Raw genomic sequence first — 22,956 nt, 5'->3', positions numbered from 1 at the left:
CTGTGCGAGTGTTTTTTCAGTGCTATTCTGTTCTCCTGGCACTCCATAAATATAACTATCACTGTATATAACAATAACTAACCATCAAGCACATTAAGAAGAAACACTTTCAAGATGCTAACCCACTATGGCCACAGACAATCATTCATTTTTGCCTCTTTCCCACCGCCGTCTTCATTTCTACTTTCCACCCGAATCACGTCCCACTTGCTCCCCATGTCCCCTCCCACTCAGCTCCTTTGTATCTTTTATCTGGCGCCCTGCTCGTTCACAGCGCATTATCCCTTTTTGATATCCTCCACGTTTCTGCCGTGCGTCTTCCCATCTGCGCCTGCCTATTTCTTTCTCTTATCCTTCAATTTCACTGTTGCTTTTCTCCACCCCCCCCCCCCATTCCCCTCCTGCTCACCACCCAGCTCACGTCCAGGTCTGTTTCCAACGATAAGGCCTTCACTTCCTTGCACACACGAGCACAAATAACTGCTCAATTGCCATCATTGTTAGCCTCACAGCTAAGTGTTATTTCAGTCTTCTCTACCTTCACAGCTAATGAATGTGTTGTCTGTGATCTGGCAGGGTAAGTCGAGAGAGAGGACAAACTGATTAGGACAAATAGTTCTGAAAAACACATTCAGTACGGGCTTCTTGGAAAACAAATGACAGCTCACGCTAATCTAAAAGAGCATGAGAACTTGAAATTGTAATTTTCCTTCAAATTTCCACATGGATGTTGTGATAAATAAATCAAGAAAAAAAAAATGAAGCTGGGGATGTTACTTGCTGCGTGACAGCATAGCATAGATAACAGATGCCATGAAAAAAAAACGCCCCCTAGTGGCCGGGAGTTCTAATCGGGGGTCATACGAGATGTATTTTTGTGCCACGTTAGTCCACTTGGCTCTCGACTGTCTGCCCATTGAACGGTGAAATGCGAAGAAGCTGCCAAGCACAACAGTAACGAACAAGGCCGGGATTAGTTGCGTGACGTCACGTCGCTGCGGAGAGAGAGAGCTAGTGATGTATGTGCTCTCAAATCAAATTTCTTAAAAGAAGTGCGAGGTGAATGGAAGCGCTTTGCCTCCTTCCATTTAATTACAAACAATCTTACACAACTCACTCATTGCTTCTTGAGTTTGGACTTGGTCTCTTTAGCACACTTGCTAACATAAGCTAATTTTTTTCTTGACAAGGCAACAAAAGCCCTTCTTCTTTCACTCTGTGTGCTTCTGGCAAAATTCAGGAGGGAATAACCCATTGATTTCTTTTTTTCTTTTTTTTTTCCCCACAATGAATATAATATATTCATATCAATGTGATGATATTTTCTGGAAGTGGCTGTGCACTTCCATTCTTTTGATTAGCAGACCTTCTGTATTGTAAATGGAAGTGCACAGTGACTTTCTGAACAGGCTGTATTTTGGAAATCTATCTTAAGGGAAAAAGGAGGCCAGTTGCATGTAGGGCAGGAGTAGCTCATCTGTCAGGACTTGAGTTTTGCAAAAGGATGGGAACGGTTTGAGTCGAGCTGAGGATAAATTGACAAGGAGTCATTGGAGCGATGCTTGTTTTGCTCCTTGAGCAAAGTCAGCCAAGCCTAGCTCAAGAGGTACAGCATCCTTTATGCACCGCTGACATCTCTTTGCATTCGTGCAACAGGGAGTTGACGTTCCCCTGAGATATTCTAATGAGTCCAAATAAAAATGATTGCAAAACATATACGTATAGACGACAACAAGCCCAATTCATTTGAAAATAATCATTTATATATGTCAAAACTCGACACCATTGTAGTAAAACGATCAATAGTGGAACCTAAAATAAATTAAAAAGAAGTCATATAAGAAACACATTTCAAATATTCCCATCATTTGGTATTGCGATTCCTACACTGAAACTCAAAACATAATCGGGTCAGTCGTATTTATTTATTGTGGGCGTGCAGAACAATTGCTCGCTCCACCAGTAGATGGCAAAAGATATGCCGTGACCGGAAAAAAAAAAAAAAAAAAAGGCTGCCTAAGCTCAAAGTATTTTCATTTAATTTGGTGTATAAATCTTAAGAACCACCGATCTCGACACTTTGCATGCCAAGCAAGTTCCTGCTAAAAAAAGTCTACTGTCTATGTAAAACGTCTTTTCCCTTCTCTAGCCCTTCTAATCAATCTTTTTTTTTTCTTTCCTCCAGACTCAATGTTTGTCCATCCTCACTCAACTCTACACGAGACCATTCTGTGATTTGTGAGTCCCAACAGCAGCAGCAGCAGCAGCAGCAGCAGCAGAAGCAGCAGTGACTGAAAGGGTGAAGGCAAGGAGGGGAGGGGGAGATAAAGAGCTAGAGAGCAGAGAAAAAGAGAGAGAGAGAGAGAAAGGGGGGGGGGGGGGGCGATGAAAAGCATATTAAATGAGAGAGACTCTCATACCGAAGCGGACAGAAGCAAGCACCGGATCTCCTCTTGCCACAACCTCAGACCTGAGCTGCAGGAGGAGCTGGAGGGCACCTTGACTATATGGACAAGCGCTTCCTTCAAGGATAGGACAAATCTTGCATGTAGCCCCCCCCCCCAAAAAACGTCCTTGTGAACGCTGACACTTTTGCCCCTGGATTCATTTAGCGGATAAAATAACCAACCAAGAGTGAAGAGGCACATACGATCCTGCCGGAGGGAGGGATTGAAGGAAGTGTGGAGAAGGAGAGGAGGGGGGGGGGCGGACAGAGGGAGGAGGTGTGAGTGTCAGGTGCCGATGTCAGACTCCCAGAGTGAGAGTGGACGACACTGACGGGGAGGGGGGGGGGGGGGACCTGAGGAACGTGGCACGTGCATTTTGGTAGCCGAGAGAGAGAGAGAGACGGCGGAAAATACATTGGCGTGCAGCTGGGCAGATGAGGAGGCATCAGGGACCACCCTTCAGTCCTGGGTAGGAACACACACATTTGAGCATGTTTATTTTTTATGGTCGTTGTGGAACTGCACGACATCATACGTATTTATTGATGCTCTCCTCTAGCTGGATATGGTAACAAAAACATCATTTGGCAAGGATCCTAAATGTCTGTGTGTGTGTGTGTGTGTGTGTGTGCTTGTGTGTGTGTGTGTGTGTGTGTGTGTGTGTGTGTGTGTGTGTGTGTGTGTGTGTGTGTGTCGGTTTACGTGCACGTCTGCATCAACGTGTATGTGCATCTCCAAGGCTGACCATTCCGACAAGGCTTCCGAAACTTTTTCGAGAGAGCGATAAAAAAAAAAAAAAATAGAAGAAATGGGCTTATTTTAATACGCAGTAGGTCAGAGGTCACCAACATGACACCCGTTGGACCAGGTTACCCCGAAAGACCACAGAGAGCGAGCACATCTGTTTTAATAGCATTCCAGTGATCAAACATGGTGATTTTCTAGGAACGTGATGGAATCTATGCCAGTCGCATATAGTGACAGGTGCAATGACATGTTCTTCCACTAGATGGCACAAAATACACTATCCGCTTGTTTAGCATCAAGCCAACATGGCCATCTCGACTAATGACTTTATCGGAGCTACCAGACCGTATAACTTGTATGACTGATGCTCAAGGCGTGTAGCCCGTCTTGTTTGTGTGCTCCGGGACGCATATAGCATTGCTTAGCGTAGCTGTAGGATGAATGCCACGCCTACCCCCCCCCTTCGAATTACCTCATATACACTTGACTAAAATGTTCTTGTAGCGACTTATGAAAGACTTTAACTGTATGATGATTTTTGAAGCGGTTTCAAAAACACACACAGGCATATATTCTTTATCCTTCTCCTGATCTCTACTTGCCAGGCAATTACCTGCACGTCTTGCCTCTTCACTCTATCACTGCCCCCCCCCCCCCCCATCAAACTAAAGAACGGGTGTTAAATTTCATGCCCATTTTCTGATGTTGAACCCGGGCGAAGCGTGACCTCGGTGTCGGCTCATAAGTAGCAGCCACTTCACGTTTCATTGCGTACTAAATCCAGCGCATACACTATACGGCTATGCTAATAGAAAAAATGCTGGCGAATAAGCCGCGCTTCTAATCAGGCAATCAGCTCATTATTTCCTCTTCCTCATTAACTTGTTTGGGTTTCTTACTTTATACTCGTTGCCAGTTTTCACCCTCTCAGTAAAGTCAAAACAAGGGCAAAAAAAAACAAAATTTCGTTAATAAAGTAGACCATCCTCAAGTAAGATTGACTTGTCACAGTCCCTTGCTAGCTTATCTTTGCTAGCTTATCATTTATTTCCTCTGCTTATCTCTGGTGCGCCACTGCCCTATCTGCTTCTTAAGTCGGAATGAAATACTCGTATGAAATGACAAGAATGAGATTGGCTATATTTTCCACTTTCTCGTGAAGATAGATGAGAGAATGGAACAGCAGAGTCGGGGATTAAATCAAATCAGATGATCTAATCAATAAAGAGGAAGCTGACGGTTTAATATCATGTACACCCATTGGACACTTCATTAGGTACACGTGCAAAATGAGAAATCCAATCCGAGAGCCAGACGAGTTTAGAAGTTGGTATTTACGTGGCTAAGAAGTATGAGAAACTCGATTTAGACTTGGACTGAATGATTTTCGACTCTTTTTAAAGTCAGGTTAGTATTGAAATCTGTTTGAGAATGGAGACAATGGCTTGATTTCTTTTTTTTGTTTTGTTTACAATTCAGTCAAAACATGGAATGATTTCTCCATCAGGCAAGTTTCTTTTTCTGTGATCTTTTCTTTTCTTGATCGTTTCTTGGCTGCAAGCGAGAGTTTTGATCAGTCGCCGCTCAGTAAACTGCAATACGATGCTCTGCTTCATTTTTTTTTTAGCGCTTCAGGAGGTTTTCCAATTCCCATAAAGACAGCTTTATGTGTTTTTTAATCTTCTGTGGTGGGTTTCCTCATCTTATCCGAACATTTTTATTTTCCATGGGACAAATAATAGAAACACCAAGACCTTTGTTTTTCTCATCCTGGGCCTATTTCGTGACTGTCAATCGGTGGTTCGCGGCCCTTTCGTGGTCCTTGGTGGTATTGCAGGTGGTCCGCAAAATCGGAAATGGAAAATAATTGTAAAATTCATTCATTATTTAGACTTGATTTATTTTGCTGCTAATTTTTTACGATTTTTTTAATGGTGAATTTGCCCGCATTTAAGTTTGACCTTGCTTGCGATCATCCCGCTTGAAAAATCGCGGCTATTAGATTGCTGGATGGTGATGAGGGTTCGTGAACGGACAAGGACAGAAGACACACGTGATGATAGCGAGCAAGTCCAGGTTACATGCATACGAAATGAACCACTGACCTTGTGCTTTCATCCGAGGTCACTTGCTAAATTGGATTTAATGATCTTTGGGGTCAAGCAAGTGACGACGCTTATCTTGTTTTTTTTTGTTTTGTTTTTTATGTTCTGGCATCTGACATGTGGAGTAAATCCAAAACGTTTGCCCTCACTTTGTCATCATAAGGCAAGAACTGTCTGACTTTTGCGACGCAACCTCCTAACCTGTACTTTGCTTTTCTTGATTTCATTTCGTTTGTCACAGTAGGCTGTGTTTCGCACGGCCACCTTTTGCCCCCCCCTGTGCCCTTTTCATTTTGCTCCCTTTAATTCACTTTCCGCTCTGAATTTTCTCAGACGTGACTTTGGGTTCTCAGACAGTCTGGCTTTTCCACTCCCTGGAGAAGTTTCTTGTGGCTACAACTGAGAATGAATTAGCATTTAATCACGGCATGCTAAAAAAAAAAATCATCGTTTTGCTGCCACATTGTACCAGACGGTTTATTGACCTTGAAGTTGACCTTGAAATGGCGCAACTGTATTGCAAGCGGCGTCCACTCATTCCAATTATCCAATGTCATTTCACACGTTATGTATCGGTAATTCATTCAGAAATTTCATTATCACTCTTTTAACACATGAAACAGAATTGATAATTAGATGCATGCTGTTTTGGGACCTGAGTGCCCGTCGCACGCGCCTCATTCTGTTGCTATAGCGGAACGGGGAATTGGAATCGGCTTTGATGCGACGCCGAGACTGCTGTCTCTCGCTGTGAGCTTTTGATGGATTCAAAAGTTCGTATTCCTCCGCATTTCATTTTCACATTGACTCAAGTTTATTTGTTAATTAACTTTGTTGAAGCTGTGCTTTGAGACCAAGCGTAAGGAGCCTCTTTGATTGGCCGTGATTCAAAATCTACTGTGACCATTCCCACCACGGCGCAGTTCTCCCTTTCACCACTAGTAACACTGACTTGTTTTTTTTGCCCCACAAGTAACATAACCTGCTTTAAATGACCATCTTGTGCTTAAGACTTCATTAAAAGCTGATGTAGGTCATTTTTGGGGTCAGTGATGTTAAAGCTACTCAATTTGAAACATGCATGTGCAACCTGCGTGTGTTAAATGTTCAAGCAGATTAAAAGAGCACCTAATGAATTGCTCGTGTGATTGTAGGAAACCTTTTTTCTTCACTTACCTGTTTAATTGCTTGTGCACGCGTGTGTAGCTAATCTATATCATGCCATCTGTACAGCCAAACCTAAGTGGAGCGGGGAACATTATTCATTAACTCTAACCACATGACCTCTGGCAAAGCAGCGTTTTGTGTGTGTGGTCAATCAGTCTGCAATGCCTGACTCTTCTGCTCTTGGGCACTTTGATGTGTGATTCTCAGTAGATGAGCCATAAGGACTCTGTTAATGGATGCTGTTTGCCCATTGATTTCTCCTCTGATCCCCGCTGCTTTGTTCAGATGTAAGACTCCAAATGTTTGCCTCAGTTGAATGTGGTTTTTGGGCCAACTGGATTTTAATGATCCGATGACAATGTTTTGGGTCGCCCACCCCCCCCTTATTGCTCCCCACTGCTCCCAGGTGAAATTAACACCATAAAAGGAATATTTTGGAAATCACCGTGTTATTGTTTTCATTTTGGGACACATTGGCGTTATGGTTTTGTGGAAAGCGCTGTTATGAGTGTGAAAATCTAAATATATGGGCAGAATCCTCCTCATTACATTGTTAAATATGCTTTTCACAGAGGATAAAGAATATGCCTCGACTTCACTGCAAAAAAAATAAAAGAAATCCGTATGGTAAGAGTGAATTTAATGGGAAAATAGTCCTTGATCAAAATTGGGAAAAAAAATGCATTTAACAAGAAACATGAAGTAGTGCCCCCCCCCCCCATCAGAAAAAAAATCCTTGTGTTTGATACAGGAGACAAAAATGATTACAATTAATATAATTATTTTCTTTTTTGACATTTATTCCTTTTTCTCCATTAGACAGCTTTCATAATGCTACTATTTTTGGGTCAATGTAGACGGCCAGATTTTCTCTGATGTCCTTTAGCAATGGCCTCTATTCCACACAAACACACACACACACACACACACACACACACACACACACTGAGGGAGCGCAGATTCAGGCATTATTTCTGCCTCGCTGCTACACAAACAGGATCGCGGAAGCCTGGGGACTGTTCACCATCAACACACACACACACACACACACACACACACACACACACACACACACACACACACACACACACACACACACACACACACACATTGACACAAGCACATGTATGTCACCCTCCGTGCAGAACTGCAGCCATGTGGAGATCCCTCGGGAAGGCGAGCACATATGTGTGGCTTTGTCCTTTCTATGTGTCAAGTGTAATATTTTTTCGGAGGTGGTGCAGAGCTTAAAGGTTAGCCGGCGCTTTCAAACGGAATCCTTCTGGCACCCTCATTTATAAAACACAAATGTCTTTTACATCATGTGCTCCACTGACCTTCGTTTGTTTTCCGAAATTGGACACAGACCTGTTGTCCTGCGGCAAGGATGTCGGAAGAATCTGACAGTAACCGTTTTGTCCGCAGGCTTTAAATTCACAACATCGTTTTGCCGGATTCCGACCTTGACAAAGAAATTCTATTCATCCAGAAAGCAGGAAAAAAAAAAAAAATCAACTAAGCTTCCTTCTCATGCTTTAACTTAAGTTTCCTCAACTACTTGGGGTTGTGACAATGTTGAGCAATCCCACCCTGAGCGACCTGAGCTCCCTCCATTATCATTCTTTCCTCCATTTCAGCATTAATTCATAAATTTATGATGTGAATCCAAATTGAGCTCTCTGTCCTCTTGGCTGCACGTCATTGGTCCAAAATGAATAATTCAACTACTGTGCTTGAAAATTAGGATCAGCAAAGGAAAGAGAAATATTTTGGAGACACTCTATTCTGGTTATTTTTGATTTGCTCTGTTTTCCCCCCCCCCCCCCCCCCCTTGCCTCGCTCTTCTTCCACCCAGCCGTTGGTTCAGTCGCCAGATTGAAAAGATTCTTCATTGTCTTGTCCTTGGGAGGGACTGCATACTAAGCAGAAAGTGCTTTCCTTCCTTTTCCCGCTCCTTCTTTATCTTTAGTACACGTCTATTTTTCATCTATGTGTGATGTGCACGCATTTGCTCTCCCCAGGTTGTCATGGTGATGATAGAGGCGCAGATATCTACTGAATAGCTTTGAGCGCACCATTCAGCAGACAGTTATTTTCTTTCTTTCCTATTTAACGTAAGAATCAAACTGTCAATACTTCCTGTCTTGTTGATATCAGCATAGAAGTGGATGTCCTTGAAAATAATTGACAACTAAAAAGACACCTTATGTGATTCTCTTCCACCTCCCGAGGCTTCATTGAAACTTTCTCGCCGTGACCTCTCGTGATGAACATTAGCGGCAACAAAAATAATAAGGAGAGTGAGTCCTTGAATTTTGACTGGGTGTACCCGAGGGAGAACTTCTATCATTGCCTTGTCTTCAATAGCTGAGCCCCATTAATATATAAAAAGGACACTGCCGTTTAAATAGCCCCCCCCGCCGCCCTCCCCTCAGGGAATTTGTTCTGCCTTGGCTCCCTTTATGTCTACTTTTTAGGGCAAAGTCATTTGATAAATCAGCGGCAAAGTATTGCTCTTATCCCGATTTTAGTTCTACATGACATTCTTGCAGCCAGCTCCGAATGAATTCAGAGTACCTGAGGAGAAATGTCACTGCCTGAAATCATTTCTGTCCGTTGACAATTTGCAGTAGTTAGTTATTTTATGAGCTAACTGAGGATAGATGAGCTGTAAACTCAAGCCATAGGAAAGTGGAATTGGCCTCAAATGTCATTGCGGATAGTTTGGAGTTGTGGACATGGATTAGCTCATCGCTTCTGTCACCGTGCCGGAGTTCTGATAACATCGGCAGGCTGCTGTCAATCACAAACCATCCTCTCTTCCACTGGCTCGGCCATCTTGCCCATTTGATCGCTTTTTTTTTTTTCTTTTTTCTTCTATATACCTCCCGGCTCCTCCAGCCTCTCTTATTTGCTCAACTGTTTTTCTGACCTTTCCAGAAACTTCCTCCCTTGAGATCCACTCGCTGTTTTCTCATTCTCGTCAGTGATCTGTTTTGCTTCACAGTCCTGCTCTGCATTCTTTACAAAGCATTCTCACTTTTGTACGATTCCCTTGTCTAACTTTGTGTGTTTTTTGCCATTTTGAGCTTGTTTGTCCTCCTCAGAGATTTTGGGTGGAAAAAGGATCCAATTTATCTCCTCTCCATCCTTCATTAAACTCCTTTTTTTAAAATAAAATAAAATAAAATAAATAAATAAATAAATAAATAAAAATGCAACCCTATGGGCTCGCAATTGCAATCTCCCAGCAGTGATAATACCGAGCTGAGGCCTTTGTTTCCTCAATCCAAATCCACATCTTACCTTGTCAACACATGGTTGTCAACCTTCCATTTTTCTTTTTCTTTTTTTCCCCCCCATCCTTACCTCCGGTTGCTTCTTTCCTTTCTTGTCAGCCTGTCTCTTCATGCCCATATCTGAAGCAGTTAGTGACAGCTCCCATTGGTTGCGTGGGAAGAATCAGAGAAGCGGGCAGCCAATCAGCAGCCGGCCTAACAGGGTCACGATTATCCGTGAAGGAGTGCAATTATGACATCCCTGCCATGTATGTGCATCTCACGCTCGCAACGTCACCTGCTCTTTGACGGCTTTACGGTCAAAAGCTCTTCTCATCTGGACTTTATTCATTGATTTGTTAAAAGCCGTTCTTCTTCATCTGGGTCAAAGCCAAATGAAAATAGTGGCCACAAATTCTTCCTTTGTCGAAGACCGTGAAAGCTTTCGCACTTCCTCCATCCCTCCCCCCTCCCATCTTTCTTCTGCAAATGACATGCATATTGGTCATGTGACCACTAAATGAAAGATTCATCCATAAAAACGATGCCGGTTGGGGTCTGGCTGGAAGCTTCGGCGTTATCGAGCAACAGCAGGATTTCTCTGTGCCTCGGAATAAGAGTCGGACTTAATTTGCATCATTAAATTGTCAAGCTGCGAAATAGCTCTGACCTTCGTCCATCATTAGTGACTCCTTCCCTCCTGTTTCATCCATCAAACTGTCTGCTTTCCATCAGATGACGGGCAGATATTTGCATAATATTTCCCGTTATACAAACACATTATTCACCGTAGATCCTGGACTTGTTGCTTTCACATCTATTGCGCAATAATATTGAATTGATTTCTTTTGTTGTGAGTCCAAATTCACATTTCCACAAGGTCGAAAATGGGGCGGTAGCCTTTTGGGTGAAGCAATTGCGTGGGGGGGGCGGGGTCTCCTCAGAGGCACCTTGGCTATCATCTCAATCTACGTCCAAACGTGATTTCACTCCCCGATCGGCCGCTGCGTTTTGTTATCAGGACCCTCATTAGCCTTCAGACAGGAAATGGCCTCCATTCATAACCCGCCTCAACCTTCGTAATCATAACCAAGATGGCTCTTTTTCGGTCGTACACCTCATCTATCATCCAGCTCCAAAACATCTCGGTTTTAATCTTTCAACGGACGTGATCAAGGTGAAAATATGAAATAAAACTAAGGAGTTAAGGATTTGAATCTAGTTTAAGTTAAGTGCCTTCATTTCACAACCACGCTCCAAAAAAGCTCGCAACTCAAACCTATAACATAATCCCCAAAAAATCCATCGGTAAAGATCTTTTTCTAATCTCAAGTCCTTTCAAGGATTTTTTTTTTTTCTTCTCACAGTGCCCAAGATTTTCTGACACACGAGCTACATAATTAACGAGCCATCTCCATCCACACCAGTAATAAGGCCAATGATATCCCTGGGGTGAGACTAATTTAATGCATGTCATATTGTATGTCACTCAAAATCATGGCTGTCTACTTGAGTTAACGTTTTTACAATCCCTTTGCTAAAGGCTGACTTTTGATTAAATATTGGATTTATAAATAAAGTCATCTGCCTTTTATTACCTTTTTGATTGCACTCAATTGTTCTTCAACGCCTTGACTTGTCTCCTAATGTGTCACGCCGAGACAAACAATTTGACTTCAGTTGCGCACGTAGCAATTCGAACGACTCGTAAGAATTGAACGAGCCGAGCGGTAGGCACGGAGCCCGGCTTGTGATCGATTGGTCTTGATCAAAACTACGGTGCGGACACAGATTGGAAGTCATGTGATGGAAACGAAGCGCAACGCAGCACGTTGAAGTGAGGAAGACAGAAAAAGATTCTCGTTGTGGATAACAGGCCCGAGCTTGACACAAAGCCATTAAGGCGGGTTCAAATCTATTTTTATAGCGCTCATTATCAAATTTCCAGCTAATTGTTTTGGCTTTTCTGCGATTGACTTTTGACACGTCCAGATTTGGCAGTCAAGCTCACGTGATGTGTCCGTGACCTAAGTAAATATACGCACGGCATTAAAAGTCACCTAAATTTAGTGTTAATGTGTGGGTGACTTTTTTGTAAACTAATCTGCTCCCCTTTTTAGCCGCTCGGTATGCTACTAATGTCTGCCGATGTCCCGGAGGTTTACGAACCTTGAACCTTGAGGTCACGTGACTTCATGAGGAACTAGATGGGGAAAGTGTGATGTCACATGGTAGAAATAGCGTGAGATTTGCAATCGGAGAGGTGGATGGAAAAACGAGAGGCCTAACACCAACATATGTGTACATCCCGCCGCTTTCACGCCTCATTTGCCTTCATTGTTGCCGTCTCCTAAAAAGCTAAGCTCTATTCCCATCTCAGTCGGTCGATTGTGCGTTATGAGGGTCGTTATAGCCGAATTGTCGGTGCAAAGCAACAGATGGGAAGTTAGATTCAAATTGGCTGCGCCGCCGATGAAGAGAACAAACAACACTTTCAATAATGCCGTGTTTTGTTTTTTGCTTTCCTGCTGTGGCGGACTGACTGATGCTGTGGACTCTTCTCAGATGTCCAAAAAATTTCATGTGGAGCATTTTTGATGCACATCACTGAAATGATCTCGGGGGGGTCTTTTTATCATTATTATTTATTATCATTATTACTATTATTATATATTATTATCATATTTAATAATATAATAAAATAACTATATCAAAATATATAATTTGATATATAATTATATTTTAATCATAATTCAGATTATTATTATCATTTTTATTTACAAACAACAGTTGTTGCCAGTAACATTACATGCAAAGAAAGGATGATGTTTTGACAAGTAGGTGGTTCCATTTCCACGGGGAGCATGCACAAACAAATACAACTCGCCTCCACACACACACACACACACACACACACACACACACACACACACACACACACACACACACACACACACACACACACACACACACACACACACACACACACACACACACACACACACACACACACACACAAGTAAACAAACCAGCAAAGCCAGCACTGTGTGGGAGCACATGGAGAAAAAAAAAACCCCCACAGAGAAATCCAAGATGTGTTTTTCTCTGCAACACTTTTGATAGAATAATCTGCAAAGAGGAATGACATAAGCAATCAACCGCACATATATAATTGAACATAATGAGGATTTTTTTCTTCTATTTGAAAGTGCTCTATGATTGCAATGAACTCAACTCCGATATTCTAAAAAGATGCTTCAAGCTGCATATTGGGTGATGGCAGTGTAGAAGATTTTTGCATAAGTCACAAGCTGTCTTACTGATGAGACGTCATCCTCTGTGTGTGCACGCAGCCATCGAGCAAGAGGGCTGATGCATCCCCAGAGGACGGAGCACATTGCGCACCAACGAGCCGGGGACGTTACATCATAAACGCCATTGATTGTGCTTTGCTTGCATGTTGTGTGCACGCGTGTCGTGGTCAATTCCTAAAGCCAAATACGATTTTGTTGTATTTGTATTCATGACACATGCAGTACTTACTAGCAGTTGTTGTTACCAACAAAAAAAATAAGCCACATGTGGGCTTGTATAACTTCAGATATGATTTTTTTTTAAAATTTTATTGATTGCCTTCCTGGGAAGGAATTCAAACAGCCTCATTGCCTGTAAAGAGATGTTACGAGCGACTACAGCTGTGGGTGGCCGCTGTTTGCCGAAGCTGAGGCTCGAAGGGAAAATCTTGACTTGGGTTTCACAAACGTATATTTTCATCGACAAACACGTTGTACGATGGAAAGAGAGAATTTCTTGTTACTTTTCTTTTGATCTGTAGCTGAGATGAACTAAAGGTCAAACATTTACCGTATGTCAGTCTCCATCAGTTTACACTCGCTGGCATGTGACTCATTGAGAAGGACGAAGGAACTGCAAGGTTACGTGACTCGGCGAGATGATGAGTATGGTCTCTCGTCTGTTGTGGACAGCTCACAACAATGCAATGTTATTTCTCGGACTTTTTTCGTGCTACTCCTTCCATTTGTAAACAGTCGAGTGTACGACGGAAATGTGTGTTCAGCATCTTGCCCTCGAGTTGAGCGGTATGGACCTTGTTTCTCTCACAATGTCAACTCAGCGATTTACGCTGTGACTTTTTCGGTAGGATAATGCACGGGGTGTTTCCAATTAGCTTTCATGCGGCAATCTTTTTACATCAGGTAGCGGCCGGCTTATTTGGTTTGAATCCAGAACTTGACTGCTTGAATGTTTGTTTAGGAGCTGTGGTGGTTGCGCTGTGTTCCAAGCAGAAGCAGAAGTTTGCTGTTTTGTCGTTACGTTTGCCGCCTGACAGCGCGAGGCTGAGAACTGGGTCAGTTTGAGCAGCAGTCACGCTTTTTCTTTTGTCTCCCAGCCAAAAAATGAAAAATTGTGCCAGATTTGGGCCCAGGCTTCAAGATGTGTGTTTTGTTTTCTTTTGTAAAATTGAGGAACAGTTATGTCCTCAGGCTTGTACAAACCCCGTGGGATTCATGGCTTTCCATTTCATTTCCATTATTTAAAAGCATGGTCCACCATAAACACACACAGACTTCAACTCGATGACTAAATGATTCACCAAATGAGCTGGAAAAATAAATCAATCTATTTTATTCTTAATATTTATACAATTATTTTCCAATTTCGCGGACTGCCTGCCATATCCCCCCCCACGGACCACTAGGGGCCCATGGACCAGAGGTTGACAACCCTCGTGATAGCCAAAGGCTCAAGTTCCCACAAGCTTCGATGTTCTCACCTCTATATTGAGAATCGAATTATAAACGAGCTGTTTACTTGAAAATGTTCCAAGTACGGAGCAAAAGGTGGAGCAAACAATTGTTGTTTCTGCTTTTTTGCTGCTGTTATTTAATCATCTCGATAACCTTAGCCCCTTTGCTCGGAGTTGTCGGCCGTTCACTTGTAACGTGATTGAGTAAATAGCGCAAGATTTGTGGATTATTGCTCTTTGCCTGCGCCATCCGAGAGGCCTCTGTTATTAAATTCTGGCCGCCTATTATTCCTGTGACTTGCACTCCAGCCCTCTCTCATAAAAATTACTCTCAGAGAAACCTTGTGGTGGATTTCCTCTTCATTCTTCAAAAAAAAGTCAAACATTTCTGTTTTTCCTTTGCAAATGGATCCACACCGAGTTGCTCGAGATCTAATGGCCAAAAGGGACAGTGTCCGTGTAGAAAAGTCCAGCGTGGGAGGAATGACGGGTTGCTCAAAGGAACGTTCAAGCACAAATGATTCATCTCATCTGTGCGCAAGGAGGAAGAAAATCATTTCCAATCTGTGAGCGGCGAAAGGCTTCTTCATCCTCCGCACTCACGCCTCATCACTCACCTGACCAAATAGCCCAATGTGACTTGAGTTTGTAACGCCAAGTACTTTTCTTTCCTGTCTTTGTTTATGCACTGCGATGATAAATTCATTGTGTTTGTTCAAATGGAACAGTCTCAGTGGAACATGCGTACGTGCATAAATAACGTGACTTGCGAGAAGCTCCTCGTGTCCCAGTTCCTCCCCATCCGAAAGCATAGATGAATTAGTCAAATGACAAATTATCTTAAATATCTTAAACGGATCGGCGTACCCTACGGGAGCTTGTCAGTAGTATTTTTAAAGCGTGTCATGATATGCCGCAAATCTCCTCGGCTTTCCGTACGATATTACTTAAGCCGCTGGAAGCATGGATAATTTATGGCAGAGTTGATGTAATTTTTATGAGCCTTCAGGATAGCGGGCGATAGGCTTCATCTTTCTTTCTCAAGAGTATTTTTTTTTTTTTACTCACACTTGACATATTTTCTTCCCGTCTTCTGTTGATCTCACAGGTGCAAGTGACCCTGCCTGCAATAGGGGAGGAGTCCCAGAACCAGGGCCATGATTGGCTCACCTGGCCCTGGTGGGCGTGCCTTAGTGCCAAGGCCGAAAAAGTGGCGGGCAGTCCTGGCTGCTTCTCTGGTTGCCGTCTTAACTTTGACGCTGCCGGGAAGTAGCCAGGCCTGTCCGCCGCGTTGCGAGTGCTCGGCTCAACTGAGGTCGGTGTCGTGTCAGCGGCGGCGGCTCACCAACATCCCCGAAGGAATCCCCACCGAGACACAGCTCCTGGATCTCAGCAGGAACCGACTCCGATGGGTGCAAGCGGGCGATCTGGCACCGTACCCCCGGCTGGAGGAAGTGGATCTTAGCGAAAACCTCATCGCCACATTAGAACCCAATTCCTTCGCTAGTCTGCCCAATCTGAAAGTGTTGAAGTTGAGGAGCAACCAATTGAAGTTAGTGCCCATGGGGGCCTTTGCCAAACTTGGCAATCTGACCAGCCTGGACTTGAGTGAGAACAAGATTGTCATTCTATTGGACTACACCTTCCAAGATCTTAAGAGTTTGAAACACCTGGAAGTTGGAGACAATGAGCTGGTTTATATTTCCCACAAGGTAGTCTTCAGCATTTGAATGATTGCATGACACCATGATAAGTCTCAGCTGTTTTGAAAGAACATCACAGTGACCATTATATCCTCTGTTTACCAAATTCTCAGGCATTCTCAGGGCTACTGGGACTGGAAGATCTCACCATAGCCCGCTGCAACCTGACATCCATCTCAGGCCAGACGTTGTCCTATCTCCGCAGCCTGGTCACCCTCCGCCTCCATCACCTCAGCATCACGGCTCTGGAGGACCAGAATTTCCGCAAGCTTTCAAATTTGAGAACTCTGGACATCAACCACTGGCCATACCTGGAGTACATCTCACCTCTTAGTTTCCAGGGTCTGGATCTCCGCTGGCTCTCCATCACCAACACCAACATCACGTCCGTCCCATCTGGCTCCTTCAAAAACATGGTGCATCTCACCCACCTCAACCTTTCTTACAACCCCATCACAGCACTGGAGCCATGGGCCTTCCGAGATTTGCTGAGGTTGAAGGAGCTCATCATGGTCAGCACAGGGTTGACGACGGTGGAGCCCCATGCTCTCGGAGGTCTCCGTCAGCTCCGGGTCCTGAACTTCTCCTCCAATGACCTTCAGACTTTGGAAGAGGGTTCCTTCCACTCTGTGAACAGTCTGGAGACGATCAGAGTGGACGGGAACCCTCTCATGTGTGACTGCCGTCTGTTGTGGATCCTGCAAAGGCGCAAGACCCTCAACTTTGACGGCAGAGTACCGGTGTGTGCAGGGCCCGTGGAGGTGCAAGGCGTCATCCTGAGTAGCTTCACCGATTCTGCGCTCTTTGATCATTTTACGTGCCAGAAACCTAAAATACGCAACCGCAAACTTCAGCAGGTAATTAGATGGGATATCTATTGCTGACGGGATGTGGCGGCAAAGCACTACTTTTAAACGTGTCCCGTTTCGCCGCTTATTCCAGGTGACGGCTCGAGAGGGCCAGCCGGTGAATTTCCTTTGCCGTGCCGAAGGAGAACCGACGCCGGCTATCATCTGGATATCCCCGCAGCGTCGACGGATCACAGCTAAGAGCTCGGGCCGCGTCACCGTTCTCCCAAGTGGCACCTTGGAGATCCGTTACGCCCAGCTTACTGACAGCGGAACGTATATCTGCATCGCTAGTAACGCCGGAGGCAATGACACCTACTTTGCTACGCTCACAGTTCGCAGCCAGCCAATGGATGGCGCCTCAGCCTTTTTTCTCAATCGCTCGCTCTACAGCGGCGAGTTCTTCAACGATACAAACCTGAATAGCACTCGGGTGTTCCTGAAATTTACCTTGGACTTGACCACCATCTTGGTCTCCACGGCAATGGGTTGCATCACTTTTCTGGGGGTGGTCCTCTTCTGTTTCCTGCTCTTGTTCGTGTGGAGCCGAGGACGAGGCCAACGCAAGAACAACTTCACAGTGGAGTACTCCTTCCGTAAATCGGAGCCCGCTACGGGGAGCTCTTCCGGAGGGACCCGGAAGTTTAATATGAAAATGATATGAAACAACGCAGCCAGGGGTCCCTCGGGGGAGGCATGAGCACGTCTCAAAAAACGTAAACGCACACAGCCACTGAATCGCACCACGATTGCTGTCAATGGCTTCTGAGTTGCTATTTTAAAACGGGAGCCAGGATTCAATCTGGAAAAATTTATATTTCAAATTATACATGGGGAAAATACAAAAGTCATGGAAATGAAAATCTTTCATGCCTTATGGAAGAGTGGCTTTCATTAATGGGGGATTGGGGTAAAAAAAAATGTAATGTTAATTTAAATTTCTCATGACTGCTGTTTTGCAGTTGGGTCATTTAAAAAAACAAAAAACAAATCATTGATAATTTTCTTGATATGAAGTACATGTTCTTAAGAAGCATGCATGGCAGACTGAGACAAGGGTTAAATCCTTCAGTGATGTCACCGATTATAATTTACTCTACAAAATGTATATCAATATTTACAAATAAGAAATGAGAATGGAATGAGGAATAATAAAAAACAAATTGGTCTTTATTGGCTTATTTGCGACATTAGCTGTGTGAGTTTGGGACGAGCACGCCGGCCGGCCAAGGGTTGCCATGGTGTTCTGTGTCCATGTAGTTTGGTTCAAAGACAAGCCCGCTGGACACTAAGCACCATGGCAACCAAAACAACCAACGCAACAGAGAGCACTGGGACTGGCTTATTTGCCACAAGCGAGTTTAGGTGGAGGGGGGGGTCAAGTAAAAAGGATGGAAGCAGTCATCATCCTCCCCTTTGCAGCATTAAAAGGCAAACGCTGAGCTGCACTGCTCTTTTGTCCCTCAGCTCTCTGCTGCGTTGGTGGACAGCTGACCTTCCAAACGCTGCCAGGGGGGGGCAGCCTGGATGGTTGGCACCAACTCAGAGGCAGACAGAGGACACGCCGCAGACAACACGCTGACACGTGCACAATTATCCTCACACATCCAAAAAAACAGTAACTTACATCTTGCAGTACACCGACAGTCGATGTTCTCTCAGGAAAAGGCAAATTACGAAAGTGGCTATCGGCTAGAACATTCCAGCAATAATTCATTCCCTTGATATATATTTATGAATGAAGAAACTAAGCTTTGCTTTTATGGAGTATCTTAAAGCTCGTGCAGCAAAGAGATTTTCATTAGTGCTAAAATGAACAAGCTGTGTGCAGACTCCCATTTAACCTAAATTTGAATGTGATTGGATGACTCTGTCCACAGACAACCAAGTTACATGGGGGTGTGCACACTTTTGCAACCACACTATCTGTTTTTTTTGTTTTTTTTTCAATGAAAACCAGATTATAGGTCAGATAAATAATGGTTTTGAAACAATTGCGATTGGTCTAGCGATCATATACATTTTTTTTTCATGATGAATGGCAGCTGTGTGGACTTTTGGTATCCACTACACACAACAACAAAAAACTGTGCCTGCTCTTTCTCTGTCTCTGCGATGGCCGGCGTGCAAATGTCTTTGCCTCCCCTAGCCCAGTGCACCCCCCCCTCCCCCCACTTGCCCCCCACCTTCCCCATACACCCCACTGGGTCCTCCTTCTGGGAGGGGTCCCTGGCTGGAGACCACAGAAACAAATGTAAATGAAGTCACGTTAACCCTACCCACAACATCTGCATTGTGCAGTAGAAAGTGGTACTGTGTTTTTTTTTTTTTGGTCAGTAGCTTCTCTCGGAGCTGATGTGTTGTTTCTTTCCATTGTTCGTCATCCAGTTTTGAGTTCCTCGTCTTTCGTCATCTGTAACACTCCGTATGGGCCTGTTCTGTTCTCAACACATACTTAACATCCCTCATTGTTGAATTTTTAACAACTTGGCACATATTTTTTTTCAGATCCAAAAGGGAATTTTATGTCATGAGCTGACAGATTTTTTTTTTTTTTTAAATTGAGTTTGTTTCAGATCAGTACATTGAATGGAATTTTATTTCGCCATTTCATTTTGGCTTTAGCTTAGCAATAGCCGCACCATGATAAAAGTAACTCACAGATCAATTTTATCCCTCCCTGTGTTAAGAACAGACCACCCCCCCCATGCACCCCCCTTCCAAATCGTGATTGTATCCTCTCCCTTAATCTTGTGTTTCCATTCGTCCATCTTCCCCAGTGGAAATTAGGTTTAGAAGACATCAGGAATATCCGTTAGTGATCTGCGATGGTGTAATTGTGTGTCATCAATATAAGAATAGTTAAGGGTGAGTTTTGTTGTTAACTTCCTTCTCTGTCTTCTCCCTCTTTGCCATCTTTCTCCCTCTGGGCATTTTGGCATCCTCCTTCTTCTCCGGTTCACAGTATTAGGCTGGAATGTGGTTGTGTGGTAGTAGACACGTGTTCCGTGTGCTCGTTGTGTCGTCGTGGTGGGATGCCATTCAAACTGGGTGGAGTTTGGGAAAAAAAAAAAAAAATGGAAGGGGTGACCCAGGTTTCCTAAAAACAAAAGAAAATCCCTCCTTCTCCTCCCAAAACATGACTGGGACTTTCCTGCTCTGCACTGGGATATTTCTCCGGCTGTGATTTGTTTTTTTTTTCCTCCAGATTTCTTCTCACGTTCACTCCCAGTACACCTGAAGAAGAACGCCATCACCAAAATGCTTTGTACACTGACATTTTACTCAAGGATAGAAAGAAGCACTCAGTTCCTAAGAAATTTCTTTTTTCAGCTTCTTTTGTATCCATTTGCAAAGCCTTTGAATCTAGCCTTTCCGAGCATTGAGTCGCTTTAAAGTCATCGCCTCAGTCTATAGCTCGATTCATCTCTTCAGAAAGTAGGCTTAGCAACACCCCCCTCCCTCCTCCGGTATGCCTGAGGTTGGATTCTCATCACCGAGACGCTCCATTTACAGCAGAAGCAGCAGAAGAAGCAGATATGGGGAACGCGTGCATGATGTAGGTTGTGCCGGTTTCAACATTTGATTTGTATAGATTCAAAAACATCCTCAATCTCGGTGATCAACGTAACCATCACTTTGGACTTGGCTCTCCGTCATTCCAACCGCCTCTAAATGAATGCATCTTCACTCCAGCTCCAGCAGCTCCTAATTTCATTGGATCAGACTTGACTTGCATTACCATAGCTGAGGGACGCATTCATAGGATGACAGTGAAGCCAGCTTGGCTGATTTAGTAGCTCCATTAGTCACATTTCCAAAACAGACCTCTCAGGAAGAGTGGAGGCCATCACACAAAAATATGGAGATGCAAATGACTGCAAGTGTCATTCTTAACAGATCTTCAAACGTGTGAGGCAAAACTGGGATGTCTGAAACCCTTCCAGCTCCCGTTCTACAAGTAGTGTGGCAATACTGTACTGTGCTGCCCTCTAGTGGCCATTAAGAATAACAGCAAGAGCACTTGCCGGGCACTACGACGCTGCTAGAAAATGACAGCTTTTGGTTTCTCGGTAAGAAATAATTATAAGGAGACTAAAATTGACTGTTGTGATCATTGACTAGTCAGTGGTGTAATGATTTTCTCACAAGGCTCCAATAGATCAAAAGCAAGTGTTTCATTTTCTTATTTTCCTCACCGCCTACAAAACAATTACTCACAACATTGGCGCACTGCCTTTGCTGAGTCATCGCTCTTTTTACCTGCACTTGTTTGGGACCAATGACAAGAAGGACTGACAATGCAGAGTAGACATAAAAAGTCAACACCCCCCCCCGTTCAAATGTCAGTTTTTTGTTCTATAAAAAAAAATACTATTTAAAATATTTTTCAACTACTGATGTGAAGGATAACCTGGACAAAGTTTTCTGGGGTCTGCAGTTATAGATAAGTGATTAGTATTCCAAGGATGCTGGCGGGTCTGATCAATGCTGTGCGAGGACCGGATTATCAATGGCGTACGTTCATTGATCTATCTTGAACCTTGTCACTGGAACAATTCCTTTGAGGGAGTGGGAGGAGTACACAGACCTGCTTGGCACTCATTTCTAGGTTTACATATTACCTTTTCTGGAGTTTAATATTAATTCCCGTGGTCAATAGTGACAGAACACATTTTCCTATATTGATGGAATTGCTCGAGTGTTGAAATATACCACAGACATTTTCTTATCCTGCTTTGGAATTCTTCAGAAAGCTTTGTACACCTCTTTAATTAGGTCCTTGACCGAATATCTTGTGTTCCAATTAAATTCAGATCCAAACATTGCTAACTTAAAATGGGCAATCACTAAAGCATGTAAAGGAAAGACTGTTATGAACCTTATGGGAACTCTAAGCATCCAGTCGTCTGTTAAAAAAAAAAAAAAAGAAAATCTTTGTATTAAAATGTGCAAATCCTTGGGTGTGAAGAATGTACATATAGATCTATTAGCCATATGGTGTCATCAAATCTGTAGACTTTGTTGCCATGTCTGACAGAGGAAAATGACTGTTGACTGTAAATATTGTAGGTATAGTAAAATAGAGGATAGTCATATAAAAGTTGCTGTAAGTAGTGCTTTTTTTTTCTCTCCAGGGATCACGCATGTTTTGATGAGTCCCATTGCTGCTTGGTCTCAATGGGAAAGAAAACACAATCATGTACAATTGCCAATAAAAACAAAACACAAGAGTTCTTTATTTTCATTATTTCATCGTGTTTTATATACTGACTGGCGAAACATCCCATATCTTAAAAGAAATGAGGCTAGAAAGTAGGCTTTGCATTCAGATTATTGCAACTCTTTTGATCACCACTAGAGGGCGCTGGATACCTGATAACGTAATTGGAGCAATTTTGAGACAAATGAGCAAGGACTCGACACATATTGCCACATAATTTGCTTTATCAGCTGTTTTCTTCAGCATGTCTTTTTCCTCGTATTTCGTTTTTATTTTCTTTTAATCGGGTACACAAGAATATAAGTCATATACATAATATATGCGTACAGTAGGCGTATTTAATTATGTAAGTAATATTTAAAAATATGTATGGAACAATATAAGAAATATTTCCCTCCGTCTTACCCAAAGTCGAGTGACGGTCAAACGTCCCCCCCCCAACACCCCCTTTTTGACTGGTTATATTTTTTCTACCACTAGATGTCAGCAGAGGACCTCATTTGGAATCCGCCACCACCACCACAAACAACGAGACGCAGGTCTGCTAATTGGTTGAATCTTTATTTCCTTTATCAGTCCAAACACACAATTTGCCCTTGCGTTTTCATTTCTGTATTGTTTGTGAAGGCAGACAAATGCACCTTTTTTTTTTCTTTTTTTTTAGGAGAA

General features: G+C 43.3%; 1 protein-coding gene across 2 annotated transcripts in view; it reads left to right on the top strand.

Moving 5' to 3' along the window:
- The window catches only part of lingo3b (leucine rich repeat and Ig domain containing 3b), a 30,679-nt gene extending 8,394 nt beyond the window's left edge, over positions 1–22,285 (top strand). Inside the window, exons 1-4 of one of the 2 annotated variants that reach the window (XM_085930638.1) lie at positions 2,769–2,916; positions 15,621–16,224; positions 16,329–17,072; positions 17,158–22,285. In XM_085930638.1, coding sequence (XP_085786764.1) covers positions 15,670–16,224; positions 16,329–17,072; positions 17,158–17,727 — 1,869 coding nt within the window. In that variant the 5' untranslated portion in view covers positions 2,769–2,916; positions 15,621–15,669 and the 3' untranslated portion in view covers positions 17,728–22,285. Of the gene's footprint in view, positions 1–2,768; positions 2,917–15,620; positions 16,225–16,328; positions 17,073–17,157 lie in introns of those variants that run through there. The other variant, XM_085930639.1, reaches the window with a different exon arrangement.
- Positions 22,286–22,956: the final 671 nt, after the last annotated feature.

Source organism: Syngnathus leptorhynchus, chromosome 14 (assembly GCF_054491065.1).
Source record: "Syngnathus leptorhynchus isolate UIUO chromosome 14, UIUO_Slep, whole genome shotgun sequence".
NCBI lineage: Eukaryota > Metazoa > Chordata > Actinopteri > Syngnathiformes > Syngnathidae > Syngnathus > Syngnathus leptorhynchus.
This window is presented reverse-complemented; position numbering and strand designations above follow the sequence as displayed.